The sequence below is a fragment of the Haliotis rubra genome, unplaced genomic scaffold (assembly GCF_003918875.1).
Source record: "Haliotis rubra isolate DU_JTF1 unplaced genomic scaffold, ASM391887v1 Scf140, whole genome shotgun sequence".
Taxonomy (NCBI): domain Eukaryota; kingdom Metazoa; phylum Mollusca; class Gastropoda; order Lepetellida; family Haliotidae; genus Haliotis; species Haliotis rubra.
Window position 1 is genome coordinate 727,051 of NW_025765337.1, and position 24,832 is coordinate 751,882.

The 24,832-nt window shown below is 44.8% G+C and overlaps 2 protein-coding genes across 4 annotated transcripts in view; both read right to left on the reverse strand.

Annotated features, from left to right (window-relative positions):
* Positions 1-19,076, reverse strand: part of LOC124268837 — a 67,716-nt gene extending 48,640 nt beyond the window's left edge. For all 3 annotated transcript variants that reach the window (XM_046703856.1, XM_046703855.1, XM_046703854.1), the window contains exon 1: positions 18,980-19,076. The gene's annotated coding sequence lies outside the window, so the exon portion shown is untranslated. The remainder of the gene's footprint in view (positions 1-18,979) is intronic.
* LOC124268875 (probable GPI-anchored adhesin-like protein PGA18) lies at positions 8,474-8,992 on the reverse strand. Its single transcript, XM_046703902.1, has one exon. The coding sequence runs from the start codon at positions 8,990-8,992 to the stop codon at positions 8,474-8,476; it is 519 nt and encodes a 172-aa protein (XP_046559858.1).
* Positions 19,077-24,832: the final 5,756 nt, after the last annotated feature.

The window sequence follows — 24,832 nt, forward strand, 5'->3', positions numbered from 1 at the left end:
CTCATCCATGTTACATCAAGGCAACAGGGACCAGATCCATCCATGTTATATCAAGGCAGCAGGGAACAGATCTACCCATGTCACATCAAGGCGATAGGGACCAGATTGATCCATGTTACATCAAGGCAACAGGGACCAGATCCACCCATGTTACATCAAGGCAACAGGGGCCAGACCCACCCATGTTACATCAAGGCAACAGGGACCAGATCTACCCATGTTACATCAAGACGATAGGGACACATTCAGGGACCAGATCTATCCATGTTACATCAAGACGACAGGGACCAGATCCACCCATGTTACATCAAGGCAACAGGGACCAGATCCAACAATTTTACATCAAGGCAAAGGGACCAGATCCACCCATGTTACATCAAGGCAACAGGGACCAGATCCACCCATGTTACATCAAGGCAACAGGGACCAGATCCACCCATGTCACATCAAGGCAACAGGGACCAAATCCACCCATGTTACATCAAGGCAACAGGGACACATTCAGGGACCAGATCTATCCATGTTACATCAAGACAACAGGGACCAGATCCACCCATGTTACATCAAGACGACAGGGACCAGATCCACCCATGTTACATCAAGGCAGCAGGGAACAGATCTACCCATGTCACATCAAGGCAACAGGGACCAGATTCATCCATGTTACATCAAGACGACAGGGACCAGATCCACCCATGTTACATCAAGGCAACAGGGACACATTCAGGGACCAGATCCAACAATGTTACATCAAGACAACAGGGAACAGATCTATCCATGTTACATCAAGACAACAGGGACCAGATCCACCCATGTTACATCAAGGCAACAGGGACCAGATCTACCCATGTTACATCAAGACGATAGGGACACATTCAGGGACCAGATCTATCCATGTTACATCAAGACGACAGGGACCAGATCCACCCATGTTACATCAAGGAAACAGGGACACATTCAGGGACCCGATTCATCCATGTTACATCAAGGCAACAGGGACCAGATCCACCCATGTCACATCAAGGCAACAGGGACCAAATCCACCCATGTTACATCGAGGCAACAGGGACACATTCAGGGACCAGATCTATCCATGTTACATCAAGACGACAGGGACCAGATCCACCCATGTTACATCAAGACGACAGGGACCAGATCCACCCATGTTACATCAAGGCAGCAGGGAACAGATCTACCCATGTCACATCAAGGCAACAGGGACCAGATTCATCCATGTTACATCAAGGCAACAGGGACCAAATCCACCCATGTTACATCAAGGCAACAGGGACACATTCAGGGACCAGATCTATCCATGTTACATCAAGACAACAGGGAACAGATCTATCCATGTTACATCAAGACAACAGGGACCAGATCCACCCATGTTACATCAAGACGATAGGGACACATTCAGGGACCAGATCTATCCATGTTACATCAAGACAACAGGGAACAGATCTATCCATGTTACATCAAGACAACAGGGAACAGATCTATCCATGTTACATCAAGGCAACAGGGACCAGATCTACCCATGTTACATCAAGACGATAGGGACACATTCAGGGACCAGATCTATCCATGTTACATCAAGACGACAGGGACCAGATCCACCCATGTTACATCAAGGCAACAGGGACACATTCAGGGACCAGATTCATCCATGTTACATCAAGACGATAGGGACAAGATCCACCTATGTTACATCAAGACGACAGGGACCAGATCCACCCATGTTACATCAAGGCAACAGGGACCAGATCTATCCATGTTACATCAAGACGACAGGGACCAGACCCACCCATGTTACATCAAGGCAACAGGGACCAGATCCACCCATGTTACATCAAGGCAACAGGGACCAGATCTATCCATGTTACATCAAGGCAACAGGGACCAGATCCACCCACACCCATGTTATATCAAGGCAGCAGGGAACAGATCTACCAATGTCACATCAAGGCGACAGGGACCAGATTCATCCATGTTACATCAAGGCAACAGGGACCAGATCCACCCATGTTACATCAAGGCAACAACGGCCAGACCCACCCATGTTACATCAAGGCAACAGGGACCAGATCCACCCATGTTACATCAAGACCATAGGGACACATTCAGGGACCAGATCTATCCATGTTACATCAAGACGACAGGGACCAGATCCACCCATGTTACATCAAGACGACAGGGACCAGATCCACCCATGTTACATCAAGGCAGCAGGGAACAGATCTACCCATGTCACATCAAGGCAACAGGGACCAGATTCATCCATGTTACATCAAGACGACAGGGACCAGATCCACCCATGTTACATCAAGGCAACAGGGACACATTCAGGGACCAGATCTATCCATGTTACATCAAGACAACAGGGACCAGATCTATCCATGTTACATCAAGACAACAGGGACCAGATCCACCCATGTTACATCAAGGCAACAGGGACCAGATCTACCCATGTTACATCAAGACGATAGGGACACATTCAGGGACCAGATCTATCCATGTTACATCAAGACGACAGGGACCAGATCCACCCATGTTACATCAAGGCAACAGGGACACATTCAGGGACCAGATTCATCCATGTTACATCAAGACGATAGGGACAAGATCCACCTATGTTACATCAAGACGACAGGGACCAGATCCACCCATGTTACATCAAGGCAACAGGGACCAGATCCACCCATGTTACATCAAGGCAGCAGGGAACAGATCTACCCATGTCACATCAAGGCAACAGGGACCAGATTCATCCATGTTACATCAAGGCAACAGGGACCAAATCCACCCATGTTACATCAAGGCAACAGGGACACATTCAGGGACCAGATCTATCCATGTTACATCAAGGCAACAGGGACCAGATCCACCCACACCCATGTTATATCAAGGCAGCAGGGAACAGATCTACCCATGTCACATCAAGGCGACAGGGACCAGATCTATCCATGTTACATCAAGACGACAGGGACCAGACCCACCCATGTTACATCAAGGCAACAGGGACCAGATCCACCCATGTTACATCAAGACGACAGGGACCAGACCCACCAATGTTACATCAAGACGACAGGGACACATTCAGGGACCAGATCTATCCATGTTACATCAAGACGACAGGGACCAGACCCACCCAAGTTACATCAAGTCAACAGGGACACATTCAGGGACCAGATCTATCCATGTTACATCAAGACGACAGGGACCAGACCCACCCATGTTACATCAAGGCAACAGGGACACATTCAGGGATCAGATCTATCCATGTTACATCAAGACGACAGGGACACATTCAGGGACCAGATTCATCCATGTTACATCAAGACAGGGACCAGACCCACCCATGTTACATCAAGGCAACAGGGACACATTCAGGGACCAGATCTATCCATGTTACATCAAGACGACAGGGACCAGACCCACCCATGTTACATCAAGGCAACAGGGACACATTCAGGGACCAGATCCACCCATGTTACATCAAGTCAACAGGGACCAGATTCATCCATGTTACATCAAGGCAACAGGAACCAGATCTACCCATGTTACATCAAGGCAACAGGGACACATTCAGGGACCAGATCCACCCATGTTACATCAAGGCAACAGGGACCAGATCCACCCATGTTACATCAAGTCAAGAGGGACCAGATTCATCCATGTTACATCAAGGCAACAGGGACCAGATCTACCCATGTTACATCAAGGCAACAGGGACACATTCAGGGACCAGATTTATCCATGTTACATCAAGACAACAGGGACTAGACCCACCCATGTTACATGAAGGCAACAGGGACACATTCAGGGACCAGATCCACCCATGTTACATCAAGGCAACAGGGACCAGATCCATCAATGTTACATCAAGGCAGCAGGGACACATTCAGGGACCAGATCCACCCATGTTACATCAAGTCAACAGGGACCAGATTCATCCATGTGACATCAAGGCAACAGGGACCAGACCCACCCATGTTACATCAAGGCAACAGGGACACATTCAGGGACCAGATCCACCCATGTTACATCAAGGCAACAGGGACCAGATCCAACAATGTTACATCAAGTCAACAGGGACCAGGTTCATCCATGTTACATCAAGGCAACAGGGACCATATCTACCCATGTTACATCAAGACGACAGGGACCAGATCTACCCATATTACATCAAGACAACAGGAACCAGATCTATCCATGTTACATCAAGACGACAGGGACACATTCAGGGACCAGATCTATCCATGTTACATCAAGACGACAGGGACCAGATCTACCCATGTTACATCAAGACAACAGGCACCAGATCTATCCATGTTACATCAAGACAATTAGGGACACATTCAAAGACCAGATCCATCTATTCCCGGTATCTATATTGCGTTGCACCATCTTTAAAGAGAATTCATATGAATTACAGTTGTGTTGCCAAATGAAGCTAGAGGTTCATCCTCCTGAGTAGCATACACCTTCTTTGTTTCTTCTGCATCTGTGAATCTCTTTAAACCCACGGAGGCATGTTTTGTGTGATAAAACAGATTTGGTTACCAAATAATCTCCCGCCAGGATGGAATTGCATCATTATGGATGCCACTTCAATTATTTTTCAGTTAGTTTTATCTTAAATCCTGCTTTTGCTCAACACAGATTAAGACTTTTTTGACACTTTCATTTCACCTAACTGTTCTTGCATGATGTACACATTTATACTCCAGCTATTTCAAAGTAAGCTTGTCTTACAAATATTATCAAGTAAGTCTGTGAAAAAAATAAAATACAACATTTACAGGTCACATGGGTAGTCTGCACTAGAATATCTGATGCAATTCTGATTACATTCTTACCTTGAACAAGAGTCCTGCTTCCCATCCCTATAGGAGCTGGAGGGATAGAGACATGTTCTACATTGTATCTCTTACTCACAGCATGTTTTCCTTTCTCTATGAAACTCTTATACATACATTGCTCATTCTATTTATCTAATCAGGCTGACGTGAAACAACTAAGAATATTTGATTCAACTGAAGAATTTTGCAAAAAATGTTTGTCTAATTATTACAACCTCACATGAAGTGGGAACAGTAAAAACCGTTAATACAAGTTAGGGCAACACAGAGATGTAGGCACAGAAAGAGGGTTTCCCTGTGTCTGGGGGGATTTCACAGTAATACAAGTTAGGGCAACACAGAGATGTAGGCACAGAAAGAGGGTTTCCCTGTGTCCGGGGGATTTCACAGTAATACAAGTTAGGGCAACACAGAGATGTAGGCACAGAAAGAGGGTTAGTAATACAAGGCAACACAGAGATGTAGGCACAGAAAGAGGGTTTCCCTGTGTCCGGGGGGATTTCACAGTAATACAAGTTAGGGCAACACAGAGATGTAGGCACAGAAAGAGGGTTTCCCTGTGTCCTGGGGATTTCACAGTAATACAAGTTAGGGCAACACAGAGATGTAGGCACAGAAAGAGGGTTTCCCTGTGTCTGGGGATTTCACAGTAATACAAGTTAGGGCAACACAGAGATGTAGGCACAGAAAGAGGGTTTCCCTGTGTCCGGGGGGATTTCACAGTAATACAAGTTAGGGCAACACAGAGATGTAGGCACAGAAAGAGGGTTTCCCTGTGTCCAGGGGGATTTCACAGTAATACAAGTTAGGACAACACAGAGATGTAGGCACAGAAAGAGGGTTTCCCTGTGTCTGGGGGATTTCACAGTAATACAAGTTAGGGCAACACAGAGATGTAGGCACAGAAAGAGGGTTTCCCTGTGTCCGGGGGGATTTCACAGTAATACAAGTTAGGGCAACACAGAGATGTAGGCACAGAAAGAGGGTTTCCCTGTGTCCAGGGGGATTTCACAGTAATACAAGTTAGGGGGATTTCAACACAGAGATGTAGGCACAGAAAGAGGGTTTCCCTGTGTCTGGGGGGATTTCACAGTAATACAAGTTAGGGCAACACAGAGATGTAGGCACAGAAAGAGGGTTTCCCTGTGTCCAGGGGGATTTCACAGTAATACAAGTTAGGGCAACACAGAGATGTAGGCACAGAAAGAGGGTTTCCCTGTGTCCAGGGGGATTTCACAGTAATACAAGTTAGGACAACACAGAGATGTAGGCACAGAAAGAGGGTTTCCCTGTGTCTGGGGGGATTTCACAGTAATACAAGTTAGGGCAACACAGAGATGTAGGCACAGAAAGAGGGTTTCCTGTGTCCAGGGGATTTCACAGTAATACAAGTTAGGGCAACACAGAGATGTAGGCACAGAAAGAGGGTTTCCCTGTGTCCAGGGGGATTTCACAGTAATACAAGTTAGGGCAACACAGAGATGTAGGCACAGAAAGAGGGTTTCCCTGTGTCCAGGGGGATTTCACAGTAATACAAGTTAGGACAACACAGAGATGTAGGCACAGAAAGAGGGTTTCCCTGTGTCCAGGGGATTTCACAGTAATACAAGTTAGGGCAACACAGAGATGTAGGCACAGAAAGAGGGTTTCCCTGTGTCTGGGGATTTCACAGTAATACAAGTTAGGGCAACACAGAGATGTAGGCACAGAAAGAGGGTTTCCCTGTGTCTGGGGGATTTCACAGTAATACAAGTTAGGGCAACACAGAGATGTAGGCACAGAAAGAGGGTTTCCCTGTGTCCATGGGGGATTTCACAGTAATACAAGTTAGGGCAACACAGAGATGTAGGCACAGAAAGAGGGTTTCCCTGTGTCTGGAGGATTTCACAGTAATACAAGTTAGGACAACACAGAGATGTAGGCACAGAAAGAGGGTTTCCCTGTGTCCAGGGGGATTTCACAGTAATACAAGTTAGGACAACACAGAGATGTAGGCACAGAAAGAGGGTTTCCCTGTGTCCGGGGGGATTTCACAGTAATACAAGTTAGGGCAACACAGAGATAGAGGGTTTCACAAGTCAACACCCACCTCACTACCCAACTCCATGACCTGACTGCAATTCTCTTGTGTTAACAATCATCTCGGTGGAAGTCGCAGTGGCTCAGCGGGTTAGGCAGCTGACTTTGTGTGCTGGTGATTAGGTGTTTGACTCTGAGGGTGTGGATGCGAATCCCGGATAGGACTCAACCAAAAAAGTACTAGAATCTGTACTTTACTAAGAAGTGTAATCCCAAATATAACATACGTTACATTTGACCACTTTCTAAATGGCATTGTGTAATCATCTCAGTACCCATCACAAATCTTTCCTGTAATTTGATTGAGTGCCAGTTAAATACACCAAGTCTCTCCCTGCGAGTAATGATGGTGTTATTTCAGCTGAATGTGCTGAGGACATGTGTCTTCCAGCAGCCTCGTCTCCGTGGGATGATGTACAACATAATTATTCAATACGACTCCCACTGGTTCTCTCTTCAGTCTGATTCATCAGCCAATCAACAGATTCCGTCATTAAATACCATTCCTCTCAGAAAACTGGCAGCCTATGAAACTTTACTGCCACGTCCATCCAACCATGATGGAAATACCATAAAAATCAAGAAAAATCCATAAACATGACTCAGGAAGTAACAAGTCTCATAAACACTAATTTGTATTCATTGAAAATCATAAAATATTCAACTGGTTATTTTTGTTGAAATCTGGGAGAACAAGTAACAAGGGAGCGATATTTTTTTATGCTGTTTTTTTGTATGCTGCAGAGTGACCTTTCATGTATTTAAATTGGTAACCTAAAGTTTCATCAATATCACAACCTATTTTGACTTGGACATTTGATGCAAGTCTTCTAGAAACATCACTGATACTGAATTCATTCTAGGCTACATAGTACTTCAGTAGGTCTGAGGTTCCTGGATGGAGACTGGTCACAAGATCACTGGGCATCACCAGGTCTGAGGTTCTGGGATGGAGACTGGTCACAAGATCACTGGGCATCACCAGGCCAGAGGTTCCTGGATGGAGACTGGTCACAAGATCACTGGGCATCACCAGGTCTGAGGTTCTGGGATGGAGACTGGTCACAAGATCACTGGGCATCACCAGGGCCAGAGGTTCCTGGATGGAGACTGGTCACAAGATCACTGGGCATGACCCGGTCCGAGGTTCTGGGATGGAGACTGGTCACAAGATCACTGGGCATCACCAGGTCTGAGGTTCCGGGATGGAGACTGGTCACAAGATCACTGGGCATCACCTGAGGCCAGAGGTTCCTGGATGGAGACTGGTCACAAGATCACTGGGCATCACCAGGTCTGAGGTTCTGGGATGGAAACTGGTCACAAGATCACTGGGCATCACCAGGTCTGAGGTTCCTGGATGGAGACTGGTCACAAGATCACTGGGCATGACCAGGTCCGAGGTTCCTGGATGGAGACTGGTCACAAGATCACTGGGCATCACCAGGTCTGAGGTTCCGGGATGGAGACTGGTCACAAGATCACTGGGCATCACCAGGCCAGAGGTTCCGGGATGGAGACTGGTCACAAGATCACTGGGCATAACCAGGTCTGAGGTCCGGATGGAGACTGGTCACAAGATCACTGGGCATCACCAGGTCTGAGGTTCCGGGATGGAAACTGGTCACAAGATCACTGGGCATCACCAGGTCTGAGGTTCCGGGATGGAGACTGGTCACAAGATCACTGGGCATCACCAGGTCCGAGGTTCCGGGATGGAGACTGGTCACAAGATCACTGGGCATCACCAGGTCTGAGGTTCCGGGATGGAGACTGGTCACAAGATCACTGGGCATCACCAGGCCTGAGGTTCCTGGATGGAGACTGGTCACAAGATCACTGGGCATCACCAGGTCTGAGGTTCCGGGATGGAGACTGGTCACAAGATCACTGGGCATCACCAGGCCAGAGGTTCCTGGATGGAGACTGGTCACAAGATCACTGGGCATCACTAGGCCTGAGGTTCCTGGATGGAGACTGGTCACAAGATCACTGGGCATCACTAGGCCTGAGGTTCCTGGATGGAGACTGGTCACAAGATCACTGGGCATCACCAGTACAGGGGTTAGTCCGGGGAGGTGTTCAAGTACTGGCTCTAAATATTTGTATAGTGACAATCTTTCAGCAAGTGAATCAGAGCAAGAACACCTCTTTCATGCAAGCCCACAAAGAATGTCGTCCACAAGGACAACAGACTGGACAATAACAACTACATCATGAGCATGTGTTAATAAACCACTATGAAACCGTCACAGTGAGCGTACCCTGCCCCAGTGGAAGCACCCATCATAAACACATGCAAAGTCAAGTCAATTGTTCAACAACAAATGTGAAAATAGTGAATAGCCCTGGATGTCATGTTTTTACTATTGTGTGAAATTCAGAAATGTCCTCCACATATCTACCATGAAAGTTTTTGAAAATTTTACTCACACTATAAATGTCATAAACTGATCAAACCACTCCCACTCTGTTGTGCAGATACAAACACCATGTTGCTGCTGAAACACCCTACCAGCCAAATAACAGTCAGGGTCTTACATCCACTCACAAACATATGATAGGGGGCCAGGGCACCCCCAGTTATTAGTTTTAAACTGGGTCCTTGCAGGCAATACGAGGGTCCTGTGAAGTAACGGTGTAGACAACTGTATGTTGTGATCATTTCTTTAGAGCCGGGAATGGATCATTGACCATATGAATTGATGGATGAAATGATGCAAGTAACAGCTCTTAAAGAAACAACCAAACTGTCAGTAAAGTCACAGATGTGTTGTGGGTTACAATGTTAGTAAAGTCATAGATGTGTTGTGGGTTACAATGTTAGTAAAGTCATAGATGTGTTGTGGGTTACAATGTTAGTAAAGTCACAGATGTGTTGTGGGTTACAATGTTAGTAAAGTCACACATGTGTTGTGGGTTACAATGTTAGTAAAGTCACACATGTGTTGTGGGTTACAATGTTAGTAAAGTCACACATGTGTTGTGGGTTACAATGTTAGTAAAGTCACAGATGTGTTGTGGGTTACAATGTTAGTAAAGTCATAGATGTGTTGTGGGATACAATGTTAGTAAAGTCACAGATGTGTTGTGGGTTACAATGAATGATCTTGTGTGTCCGTCTGGACGAAGCGAATGTTTCATATATCTTGTGCGCACTGGAGTTCTGGAAAATTGTTGTATTGTGCAAATGATTCTTACAATCCTGGATCCATGCACTTGCTATGTTCTTGTAACCCATACCCCAGTGCAATGACCTGCCCATACTTAGCTCTTCTACAGAAACATTCTTTATACATCTTATCGTAAGTTATTGATCATTACAGTATTGGGGGATGCAGGTTTTGTGTCCCAGGGTCCGTGTATTACAGGCAGGTCCAATAAAATGTAATGATCACTGCGTAAACTATCATTTGAAGGATGTAAGGTTTTCTCTCCTTATTCAGCAGCCATGAATTTGTCACACAATAATTACAGACACTTTTACAGACTGCAGGTGCCACTAACACTGATTCATGAACAGTTTTCTCTCATCATAAAAGTAACACAGAATAGTTGTGGCCATGTGGACTGACCTCCACCAGCAGGTTCCCCCTATGACAGAGGAGTGATTTACACAGAAGGACTATCTCCCTCATGCAGCAATTACAAGCTGTTATTGATCTGGCTAAAGTAGCTGTGAGTTGAAATTAGGACAAATTCCGCCCCTAGTGATTAATCTGCTATTATTATCCCACACATTCCCAGCAGACACAGATCATCACCAAGCAGGGTTGGATACATCCAGAATTCCAACATTTAATCTTACTATGAGACTGATAAATTGAGATTTAGATCAAACTATGTCATTTTTTCTCTCGATATTTGTTAGGTGACAATAAGGCAGGATAGAGCAATTATTGCCTCAGTACTGTGGAGACAGCAGTTCCTTGATGTCTAATCAAGAAGACACAACAGGGAATTCTGACAACACCTAAACCTAATCTGGTAGTCATGAATCAAGGCAAACCGTTTCAAGACTTCTGCAAAATGAAAACCATCAAATATGTGGGGCAGGCTTTTCTCTAGACTTTTTGTCTACGCAGAAGTTAGTTGCAGTTTGGAGACCTGGCAGAATAACTGTATTACTGAAACCTCCCACCAGCATACCTCAGCAAAAGATGAAAGATAACTGTGACACTCATCCATACAGATCATGACAAACACGACTTTACTGTATATTTACAGCTATCAACCAACTGACATGATTCATGATGTCTTGGCATGACAGTGCTCACTACACACATAGGCAGTCATTGCAAAGGTCTTCTCTTGTTACTTCAGATGTTGACAATATAGGAAACACTCCTCTCTATTAAATCTATAGGTGTTTACTGTTGCTGTGTCAAGGAAACAATCAAGTGAATTTGCCAATTACAGATTACAGTTGCAAGGATGACCACTGATCAATGTCTTGAAGGAGTGATGGTCACACAGTCACACACTGTACCAAACTAAGAACAACAGGCAAACAGTCACACACTGTACCCCTTCAGGGCCAGACACAGTCACACACTGTACCCCTTCAGGGACAGACACAGTCACACACTGTACCCCTTCAGGGACAGACACAGTCACACACTGTACCCCTTCAGGGACAGACACAGTCACACACTGTACCCCTTCAGGGCCAGACACAGTACCCCCTTCGGGACAGACAAGAACAACGGACCCACAATCAAATAAAATAACCATCAGAGAATGAAGGACACAAAGTCACACACTGTCACCCATCCAGGGAACACACAGTCACACACTGTCACACACTGTACACAGTATTCCCATCCAGGAACAACAAAGTCACACACTGTATCCATACACAATGTCACACAGTATTCCCATCCAGGAACAACAAAGTCACACACTGTATCCATACACAATGTCACACAGTGTTCCCATCCAGGAACAACAAAGTCACACACTGTATCCATCCAGGAACAACAAAGTCACACACTGTACCCATACACAATGTCACACAGTGTTCCTGTAGCGGCCATAACATTTCCGAGTCCCGTGCTGGGATTCGAACCACGGACCTTCTAATCCGAAGTCGGACGCCTTGTCCACATGACCAAAGAGGTTAACCCCGTCAGCAAGCTGACAAGGTAAGGATGTCATCTGTGGGATGACTCCACGCCCTGCTACATTCCCATCCAGGAACAACATGCAGTCACACACTGTACCCATCCAGGAACAACATGCAGTCACACACTGTACCCATCCAGGAACAACATGCAGTCACACACTGTACCCATCCAGGAACAACATGCAGTCACACACTGTACCCATCCAGGAACAACATGCAGTCACACACTGTACCCATCCAGGAACAACAACACACTGTACCCATCCAGGAACAACATAGTCACACACTGTACCCATCCACACACAGTGTACCCATCCAGGAACAACACAGTCACACACTGTACCCATCCAGGAACAACATGCAGTCACACACTGTACCCATCCAGGAACAACACAGTCACACACTGTACCCATCCAGGAACAACACAGTCACACACTGTACCCATCCAGGAAGAACACAGTCACACACTGTACCCATCCAGGAAGGACACACAGTCACACACTGTACCAATACAGGAACAACACAGTCACACACTGTACCCATCCAGGAAGGACACACAGTCACACACAGTCACACACTGTACCCATCCAGGAACACCCATCCAGGAACAACACACAGTGTACCCATCCAGGAACAACACAGTCACACACTGTACCAACATCCAGGAAGGACACACAGTCACACACTGTACCAGGATACAGGAACAACATGCAGGAACACACACACACTGTACCCATCCAGGAACAACACAGTCACACACTGTACCCATACAGGAAGGAACATTATCACACACTGTAAACATGCAGTCACACACTGTACCCATCCAGGAACAACATAGTCACACACTGTACCCATCAGGAAGGACACACTGTACCAATACCAGGAACAACACAGTCACACACTGTACCCATCCAGGACGGATGTCACATCATATCTGTACCCATCCACACTGTACCCATCCAGGAACAACACAGTCACACACTGTACCCATCCAGGACGGGATGTCACATTATCATACACTGTACATACACTGTACCAATACAGGAACAACACAGTCACACACTGTACCCATCCAGGACGGATGTCACATTATCATACACTGTACCCATACAGGAAGGAAACACAGACACAGTCCCATGTTGTGCCCACCCATGAAAGACGACATCGGCATGCATGTTTTTCATCTACAGATGAGGGAGCAGACAGCTCTTGCTTTCAGCTTGTGCCAATAGACCCTCATTTTCAATCTTTCCTGAAAAGTGACAATTAAGAAACAATGTGGCCATGCAGGTCCCCAGTTTCTGCAGACCTGCCCCATAGATAATACCATGAGGTGACGCAGATTGATGCACTGCACAGCAAGCTGCTGTTGTCATGAATGGTTTTCATTTCAAAATATCCTTTTTCTTTCAACAGGAAGCTACTTATCACATACCATCATTAGCTAAAAATGATAAATACGCTAAGCCCATGCTTGAAGGAATGTCCTGGAATGTTGTTTTTCTGATATGTCAATATTTAGAAAGTTTGAGGTGCAACCGAGTGAGCACGACTGTATCATCTGGAGAATGTGTGTTTAAACAGCAGGTACAAACATGGCCGACTGGTTGGAGTAGAATCAATAACTGAAAGCAACAACACTTCAAACATATATTCTGACAATTTAATTCAAGATATATAATGGAATGTGTCTGCTTGGAGTAAAACTGTCAAGTGTATATATGAGTTTTCTTAACACTAAACGAGGGGAGCTGCAATATATAGCCTTCAGAAGGAAGGTAAACTACTACTGATGACAACCTCAATCATGAATGAATTTATTCCACAATAAATATGAATAGGACAGAACTTTTCTCCCCAATAGGATCTAAGTGAATGGCTCATACTCACAGTCCGAGTCATAGTAACATTTGAATTGACCTAAGACACCATTGTCCCCAAAGCCCTGAAGTGAAAGCAAGGCACAACATATGTTTGAGCACAAGTTTAGTGTTTTTCATTCTTTTGGAAACGTGCTAAAGGGTGTACAATGTCAAAGGGAGGACTATTTCACAGAATGGACTATTTCACAAAATGGACTATGTCAAGGGGTGCACTATGTCAAAGGGTGGACTATTTCACAGAATGGACTATGTCAAGGGGTCGACTATTTCACAGAATGGACTATGTCAAAGGGTGGACTATGTCAAAGGGTGCACTATGTCAAAGGGTGGACTATTTCACAGAATGGACTATGTCAAGGGGTGCACTATGTCAAAGGGTGGACTATTTCACAGAATGGACTATGTCAAAGGGTGCACTATGTCAAAGGGTGGACTATTTCACAGAATGGACTATGTCAAGGGGTGCACTATGTTAAAGGGTGGACTATTTCACAGAATGGACTATGTCAAGGGGTGCACTATGTCAAAGGGTGGACTATTTCACAGAATGGACTATGTCAAGGGGTGGACTATTTCACAGAATGGACTATGTCAAAGGGTGGACTATGTCAAGGGGTGCACTATGTCAAAGGGTGGACTATTTCACAGAATGGACTATGTCAAGGGGTCGACTATTTCACAGAATGGACTATGTCAAAGGGTGGACTATTTCACAGAATGGACTATGTCAAAGGGTGGACTATTTCACAGAATGGACTATGTCAAGGGGTGCACCATGTCAAAGGGTGGACTATTTCACAGAATAGACTATTTCATAGAATGGACTATTTCACAGAATGGACTTTGTCAAGGGCTGCACTTTGTCAAAAGGTGGACTATTTCACAGAATGGACTATGTCAAGGGGTGCACTATTTCAAAGGGTGGACTATTTCACAGAATGGACTATTTCACAGAATGGACTATGTCAAGGGGTGCACTATTTCAAAGGGTGGACTATATCACAGAATGGACTATGTCAAGGGGTGCACTATTTCAAAGGGTGGACTATTTCACAGAATGGACTATGTCAAGGGGTGCACCATGTCAAAGGGTGGACTATTTCACAGAATGGACTATTTCATAGAATGGACTATTTCACAGAATGGACTTTGTCAAGGGGCTGCACTATGTCAAAAGGTGGACTATTTCACAGAATGGACTATGTCAAGGGGTGCACTATTTCAAAGGGTGGACTATTTCACAGAATGGACTATGTCAAGGGGTGCACTATTTCAAAGGGTGGACTATATCACAGAATGGACTATGTCAAGGGGTGCACTATTTCAAAGGGTGGACTATTTCACAGAATGGACTATGTCAAGGGGTGCACTATGTCAAAGGGTGCACTATGTCAAAGGGTGGACTGTTAAACAACACAATTATATATTATAGATTATACAATGTTCACTTTCAGCAGTACAGAGACTGTGGTTATAGACAACATACCTACTTACTTCAAACAGCAGGGAGACAAGGATGTCGCGATACAATACATATCTTCATACTGAGATCACGATATGATACATATGTGATACTGTTTTTCCAACAATTTGCACAAAACGTGCAGCCATTACTTTGATAGCAAGTTGATACCATAGCTCACCAGTCCCCAAACACCTGTTAACAGTTAATCTAAGTCACATCTTTTATAGTTAGAGATTACTAGAGAAAGGACAACTGACCACCAGCCAAGTACCTAGCAACAGAGACCAATGAGATGGTACATCAAACTCATCAATCGTATAAACTCAACTCTAATCACAACCAACCACTCTGTACATCAACCTCCTCTGCTGAAATCACTAATCAGATATCCAATGTACATCAACCTTGTATATATACTCACTCAATTGTATATATACTCACTATGCAGCAATGTATATATTCTCCTTGTTTCAACTCTTTGTATCACTTGCTTGATAACTGTGTCAGTAAGTACCTACACCGAAATGTTGCACTCATTGCAATAAAGTTGACTATCCATAGAACTTGGTTTTCCTGCATCTTGACAACTTGTAAAATGCCTCTCAAAGGACAACAGACATACTCACTTCTAACAGTATGGAGACTGCAGTGTCACTAAACCAGGGATAAAACAAAAGCATATGTAATCGGAGGTAAATGTCCTAATTGTTCGGTACAATTAGCAAACACAGCCACATAATTGTCCAAATGAGTCTAATTATTTGGCCACTTAAAACATAAACAATGATAAAGAGTTCTGTTATTGTTGAACAGCTGACTTATCTGCCGATAAAGGATCCATGTTATCACAAACTAAATTGTGTGGTAAAAAGTGGCAAAATGTAACATAAGTTAGAATGTGTAATCCCAAATATAACATATGCTAGAATGTGTAATCCCAAATATAACATATGCTAGAATGTGTAATCCCAAATATAACATATGCTAGAATGTGTAATCCCAAATATAACATGTTAGAATGTGTAATCCCAAATATAACATATGCTAGAATGTGTAATCCCAAATATGACATATGTTAGAATGTGTAATCCCAAACATAACATGTTAGAATGTGTAATCCCAAATATGACATAAGTTAGAATGTGTGATCCCAAATATAGCATAAGTTATACCGTGAAGCTGTCTCATACAAAGATGTCATCATTGTCAACACACACGTGTATGCACACACATGCATACAGTCACATGAACACGTTTCCATTGTTTATAATCACTGTAGAAAAGTCTATATTGAAAATACATATTTCTGAAACATTAAAACACACACTAAAGTTACATCAATATTCCAGAAGAAACACTTAATACAAGTTCAACTCACTTTGTCAAGTTCCAAGCAGGAATTCAACACAAGTTACTGAACTAGGAGCTGGACCACAGTGATCACCTGACACAGGAAAGGTTTACTTCTATTTGCCATGTGTCAGCCCCACGAGCCACAATACCAGTCGTAACTGCAAACATATGCTAAAAACAGTTCCACTGACTTGCCGAACACGGAAATAACTAGAATCCTTTTAAAGCAAGCTTAACTCCATGAGGACCATATCTGGAACATATTTAAGTAGGCCTGGGTTTTGTGTGGGGACAATAGTTTAAAGTCATGTGTTTGGTATAAATCTTATGCATTATGTGGAAGAGTTAACTGAGGTTGAGAGGTTTGTGAAATGCTTGACATGGGTTGTGAGGAATCTGGCAGGGCCATGTGTTTACAGTGACAACGCATATTTCCACACCTGGATGTGACAGGTACAGTGTTGTGATAGAGTCTGCACCTTACAGAGGTAGGTATTGACCAGCACTGTCAGCTAGTCAGGAACACTCACTTTTCATTAGCATAAAATAACTGTATAATCTTCCTCACCCAGTACGGGAATGCACCTATTGTAGACGATGAGGAAGGAATAATCAGGTACAAACATACAAATGAATTCTGACTCAAAATGTGGATTTTCACAATGAGGGATAGATCACTGACCAAAATCAGATGGCAGCCATATGTGAGTTCTCATCAAATCTCTTAAACAACCTTGTACTAAGTTCAAGTCTCTGGCCCTTCATATTTTTGAGAAGAGGACCAAATTTCTTTAATCAAAGATGGTCAACTGGCAGCCATATTGATGTTCCAATTGTTGATGCCTTGAACAAAGCCGACCATTATAGTAGCCTGTATCCACACAATTCAGCTGAATCCATCCAGCTATTTCAGCGAAGAGTTTGACTAACGGGCAACTTTCAGCTGCATAAGCTCACATGGTCCTTCATGTGGACAATACAGGAATACACCTTGGGTTTCAGAAATAGAATTATCAATGAAAAAGAAGGGGGACAACTTTTTAAAAAACCCTGGTACATTCACCTAGCCTGGAGACTGATTTGTCTAGACACATTTACACGCCTGCATGTATGTTTCTTTTTTAACGCCACACTCTGCCAAAATCACATTGTACGACGGCAGCCCGCAACTAAACAGGTCTGGACCAGACAATGCAGTGATAGACATCATGAGCATCAATCTATGCAACTGGGATATGACAACAAGCAACCAAGTCAACAGACCTGACCACCTGGTCCTATAGTCCCCACTTACAACAAGCAAGGCTTGGTGAAGACCACGTGTAATCCAGATGTTTACTGGGCTATAGCTCACAACTGTGCTGGAGTCCTGAGGCTTGACTTCAAACATATTTCCATATCTTTAACATTCTTTACAATTTTGCTAGTAATCAGAAGCTACAAAGTGGGATAAAATCTTTCAAAATTCTAAATCTCAAGAAATTTAAAATGAAAAAAAGTAGCTAAACTTAAACATTGTTTTAGGATATTTTCTGTGTCTGATAACGTTAGACCAAAATGTCAGTACTACACACACAAAGTGCAGGGGATATTCAGTTAGAAAATTCATGCCGCTGGATTAGGTAATAAGGGGACCATTTAATAATATTCGATAATAACAAAGTAGGCCTAGCAGACGATGGTGTATCAGTGTGTGGCCTCGTAGTCGTATGTTAGTTTGTTATGATAATAGAATGTTATACACACTCATACCTGTTAATAACTATATCATAAACGTTGTATCTGTTACATTCTACTACTAAAAAAACCCGATAAACACTGTGTACCAAATTGTCCGACTCTCGTCACCATAACTGAACCAGACATACTTGTCCTACTCACTAAGTGCCGTGACTGCAAGGAGACATTGTTTTAGTGTGTTCTCAACACCGGGGTAAGCTGAATGTGAGATTTTTAGTGAGGATTCTATAACTATATGTCACACAGACCACAATTGTTTCTATTACACGAGGACTAATTCAATTAAACTGATCCCAGCAATAAAGTTCCTTCACGAGGCAAGGCTCTCGGCGGAGAATTTCTCACTGACAGCGCGTGCCAAGTCCGACGAGCTCTTTCTTGTCGCTTAACAGAGGATGCCAAACCACAAAATCATCAAAAGCTTTCAGTTACGTCTTCGCTTATATGAAGACGAAAATGGATTCCAACCCACCTTTCATTGAATCCCTCAGTCATAACACCATCTTCTGTAGCGTACGTGTTTCCATCCAATGTTCCCGAACCTCTCCCACTGTCAACACCATCCACGCGCTGACCCCCGGAAAAGGTCAAGGCCGCGTCAGGAATCGACCAGAGCGGCTGTCTTTGAGACAGCTGCTTTACAGTTAATCAATGGAATTGTGATCTCTTTCAGCATGAAATAAAAGCTGGAGAAAGCGCCAATATGCTTCATTTTATAATAAATCCAAACAATTAAGCATTTGAATATGTCATATTCCATTTAATTTCATGGCAATCTTCATGCTTCAATTTTACACTGAATACTGTATTTTTACAAACTGGAAGAACTATATATATTTGGATGATGAAAAAAATCTCGCTCTTGCTTTTTATGTTGTCAAATAATATGCGAGCACTAGTCAGTAAAAGTTTCAGCGACTCGTCAAATCTCGGCGTTACTGACTGGTGTTGATGTACGTGTCCGATATTTAACACACATAGGTGAAATACTCCAGGTTTAGAATGACAGATTTTAATGCTGTTTCTTTGTGCTGTGCGGTAAAAAAAAAATTATTTTAACTTTGGAATAATAGTCTGGTTTCAGTGAAAACGTACCGGTGAATTTCACTTTAAACAAAAAGGTAACTCGAATAAAGTGAAATTAAAATTGCGAATCCTCATAACTTTACCTTGCCAATTGAACATTTCAATCTCAGAATTTTATTCAACCTAGGATAAAAGTTGGTTAACAAACGATCATAGTTTCAAATCGCTATTATTGGTTTGTATTACAAAGGGGTATGCACATTAATTGAAACACCGAGAACAAGTAGGGATGTTCTATGTTAACGCTCATCACGTACCGCACGTGCATTTGTTTCACTGTTCCAACTACTGCGCTTACCCCCTTGTAATACAAACCAATAATAGTGATTTGAATCTATGATCATTTGTTAAACAACTTTTATCATAAGTTGAATAGAATTCTGAGATTCAAATGTGCAATTGGCAAGGTAAAGTTATGAGGACTCGCAATCTCCATTTCACTTTATTATAATCACTTTTTTGTTTAAAGTGAAATTCATCGGTACGTTTTCACTGCAAACAGACCATAAAGAGTCGTTTTGGAAATGTTTTGTTCTTGTACCCAGTACTCAGATATTATGTTGCCTCCTTAGAAACTAATCGCGATAGTGAATGAATTATGTACAAGTATAAAATATATCCCGCCCCTTGATTCAACTGCAAGTAGGAGCTAGAGTATGCCTACATCCCCATCTCCCGCCCCTTGATTCAACTGCAAGTAGCTAGAGTATGCCTACATCTCATGCCGCTTGATACAACTGCAAGTAGGCGAGTATGCCTACATCCCCATCTCCCGCCCCTTGATTCAACTGCAAGTAGGAGCTAGAGTATGCCTACATCTCATGCCGCTTGATACAGCTGCAAGTAGGAGAGTATGCCTACATCTCATGCCGCTTGATACAACTGCAAGTAGGTGAGTATGCCTACATCCCCATCTCTGGCCCCTTGATACAACTGCAAGTAGGAGAGTATGCCTACATCCCCATCTCCTGCCCCTTGATTGAACTGCAAGTAGGCGAGTATGCCTACATCCCCATCTCCTGCCCCTTGATTCAACTGCAAGTAGGCGAGTATGCCTACATCCCCATCTCCTGCCCCTTGATACAACTGAAAGTAGGCGAGTATGCCTACATCCCCATCTCCTGCCCTTGATTCAACTGAAAGTAGGCGAGTATGCCTACATCCCCATCTCCTGCCCCTTGATTCAACTGAAAGTAGGCGAGTATGCCTACATCCCCATTGATTCATCTGCAAGTAGGTGAGTATGCCTACATCCCCATTGATTCATCTGCAAGTAGGTGAGTATGCTAACATCCCCATCTCCTGCCCCTTGATTCAACTGCAAGTAGGCGAGTATGCCTACATCCCCATTGATTCATCTGCAAGTAGGTGAGTATGCCTACATCCCCATTGATTCATCTGCAAGTAGGTGAGTATGCTAACATCCCCATCTCCTCCCCATTGATTCAACTGAAAGTAGGCGAGTATGCCTACATCCCCATTGATTCATCTGCAAGTAGGTGAGTATGCCTACATCCCCATCTCCTGCCCCTTGATTGAACTGCATGTAGGAGAGGATGCCTACATCCCCATCTCCTGCCCCTTGATTCAACTGAAAGTAGGCGAGTATGCCTACATCCCCATTGATTCATCTGCAAGTAGGTGAGTATGCCTACATCCCCATTGATTCATCTGCAAGTAGGTGAGTATGCCTACATCCCCATCTCCTGCCCCTTGATTCAACTGCAAGTAGGCGAGTATGCGTACATCCCCATTGATTCATCTGCAAGTAGGTGAGTATGCCTACATCCCCATTGATTCATCTGCAAGTAGGTGAGTATGCTAACATCCCCATCTCCTCCCCATTGATTCAACTGAAAGTAGGCGAGTATGCCTACATCCCCATTGATTCATCTGCAAGTAGGTGAGTATGCCTACATCCCCATCTCCTGCCCCTTGATTGAACTGCATGTAGGAGAGGATGCCTACATCCCCATCTCCTGTCCCTTGATTTAACTGCAAGTAGGCGAGTATGCCTACATTCCCATCTCCTGCCCCTTGATACAAATGCAAGTAGGCGAATATGCCTACATCCCAATCTCCTATCCCTTGATTCAACTGCAAGTAGGAGAGTATGCCTACATCCCAATCTCTGGCCCCTTGATTCAACTGCAAGTAGGCGAGTATGCCTACATCCCCATCTCCCATCCCATTATTCAACTGCAAGTAGGCGAGTATGCCTACTCCCCCATCTCCTGCCCCTTGATTCAACTGCAAGTAGGCGAAGATGCCTACATCCCCATCTCTGGCCCCTTGATACAACTTCAAGTAGGTGGGTATGCCTACATCCCCATCTCTGGCCCTTTGATACAACTGCAAGTAGGTGAGTATGCCTACATCCCCATCTCCTGCCCCTTGATACAACTGCAAGTAGGTGGGTATGCCTACATCCCCATCTCTGGCCCCTTGATACAACTGCTAGTAGGTGAGTATGCCTACATCCATATCTCTGGCTCCTTGATACAACTGCAAGTAGGTGAGTGTGCCTACACCCCCATACATTTACATTTCAGGTCCAGCCTGTTTCAATTTTCCCTATTAACTACCAGAGCCTTGTTTTATAACCAGAGGAAAGATTTTACCGCTACTTCAGCAGATAATTGTAACTCGTTCAGTGAAAGACAACACGTATCACGTCTGGCACGCACAGGAGACAGACTAGCCTCACCCACAAAGTTCGTATTTGTTTTGGGCAACTGGGAATTTTGAATTAGACTAACTGTAGCTCGGATTGTATGGTTACAGGCTGGAACCTGTTTCGGAGACCGAGGTTCGAATCCCTCAGTCTTGACTTAGGGTCGTTACTGGTGCCTCTGGGTTCATAGCATGTTAGACCACTTTAAATGTATTGTATCATCCGCCATGGCGACATACGAGACACCTACAGCTGCTCCTCCACACACGGACTGTGGTAACAGGCGTACTCTAGTTCCTCTGCCCTGCAGGCGAGGGGTTTTACTCTAGTTCCTCTGCCCTGCAGGCGAGGGGGTTTTACTCTAGTTCCTCTGCCCTGCAGGCGAGGGGTTTTACTCTAGTTCCTCTACCCTGCAGGCGAGGGGTTTTACTCTAGTTCCTCTGCCCTGCAGGCGAGGGGTTTTACTCTAGTTCCTCTGCCCTGCAGGCGAGGGGCTTTTACTCTAGTTCCTCTGCCCTGCAGGCGAGGGGCTTTACTCTAGTTCCTCTGCCCTGCAGGCGAGGGGTTTTACTCTAGTTCCTCTGCCCTGCAGGAAGGGTTTTTACTCTAGTTCCTCTGCCCTGCAGGCGAGGGGTTTTACTCTAGTTCCTCTGCCCTGCAGGCGAGGGGTTTTACTCTAGTTCCTCTGCCCTGCAGGCGAGGGGTTTTACTCTAGTTCCTCTGCCCTGCAGGCGAGGGGTTTTACTCTAGTTCCTCTGCCCTGCAGGCGAGGGGTTTTACTCTAGTTCCTCTGCCCTGCAGGCGAGGGGTTTTACTAGTGTTCCTCTGCCCTGCAGGCGAGGGGTTTTACTCTAGTTCCTCTGCCCTGCAGGCGAGGGGTTTTACTAGTGTTCCTCTGCCCCGTAGGCGAGGGGTTTTACTCAAGTTCCTCTGCCTTGTAGGCGAGGGGTTTTACTCTAGTTCATGTGCCATGTAGGCATTGTATGAAATAAGCCAAAAATCCAGCCAAACATCAGGGCTGGTAACTTCAAAATTTCATTCACTGCAGTAGGTGAGCCGTTTTCCTCTAGTTCCTCTGCCCTGTAGGCAAAGGTTTCACTCTAGTTGCTCTCCTCTGTAGGCGAGGGGGTTTACTATAGTTCCTCTGCACTGTAGGCGAGAGTGTTACTCTAGTTTCTCTGCCCTGTAGGTGAGGCGTTTTACTTCAGTTCCTCTGCTCTGTAGGAGAGGGGTTGTACTCTAGTTCCCCTACCCTTTCAGCGAGGGTTTTTACTCTAGTTCCTCTGCCCTGTAGGCGAAGGTTTTACTCTAGTTCATCTGCCCTGTAGGCCAGGGGATTTACCCTAGTTCCTCTGCCCTGTAGGTGAGGGGTTTTACTCTAGTTCCTCTGCCCTGTAGGTGAGGGGTTTTACTCTAGTTCCTCTGCCCTGTAGGCCAGGGGATTTACCCTAGTTCCTCTGCCCTGTAGGTGAGGGGTTTTACTCTAGTTCCTCTACCCTGTAGGCGAGGGGTTTTACTAGAGTTCCTCTGCCCCGTAGGCTTGGGGTTTTACTCTAGTTCCTCTGCCCTGTAGGCGAGGGGCTTTACTAGTGTTCTTGTGCCCCGTTGGCTAGGGGTTTTATTCTAGTTCCTCTACCCAGTAGGCGAGGGTTTTACTAGTGTTCCTCTGCCCTGTAGGCGAGGGGTTTTACTCTAGTTCCTCTGCCCTGTAGGCGAGGGGTTTACTCTAGTTCCTCTGCCCTGTAGGTGAGGGGTTTTACTCTAGTTCCTATGCCCTGTAGGTTAGGGGTTTACTCTAGTTCCTCTGCCCTGTAGGCGAGGGGGTTTACTCTAGTTCCTCTGCCCTGTAGGTGGGGGTGGGGGGTGGGGGGTTTACTCTAGTTCCTCTGCCCCTGTAGGTGAGGAGTTTACTCTAGTTCCTCTGCCCTGTAGGCGAGGGGTTTTACTCTAGTTCCTCTGCCTTGTAGGCGAGGGGTTTTACTCTAGTTCATGTGCCATGTAGGCATTGTATGAAATAAGCCAAAAATCCAGCCAAACATCAGGGCTGGTAACTTCAAAATTTCATTCACTGCAGTAGGTGAGCCGTTTTCCTCTAGTTCCTCTGCCCTGTAGGCAAAGGTTTCACTTTAGTTGCTCTCCTCTGTAGGCGAGGGGGTTTACTATAGTTCCTCTGCACTGTAGGCGAGAGTGTTACTCTAGTTTCTCTGCCCTGTAGGTGAGGCGTTTTACTTCAGTTCCTCTGCTCTGTAGGAGAGGGGTTGTACTCTAGTTCCCCTACCCTTTCAGCGAGGGTTTTTACTCTAGTTCCTCTGCCCTGTAGGCGAAGGTTTTACTCTAGTTCATCTGCCCTGTAGGCCAGGGGATTTACCCTAGTTCCTCTGCCCTGTAGGTGAGGGGTTTTACTCTAGTTCCTCTGCCCTGTAGGTGAGGGGTTTTACTCTAGTTCCTCTGCCCTGTAGGCCAGGGGATTTACCCTAGTTCCTCTGCCCTGTAGGTGAGGGGTTTTACTCTAGTTCCTCTGCCCTGTAGAGCAATTTTACTCTACGGCCTCTGCCCTATAGGTGA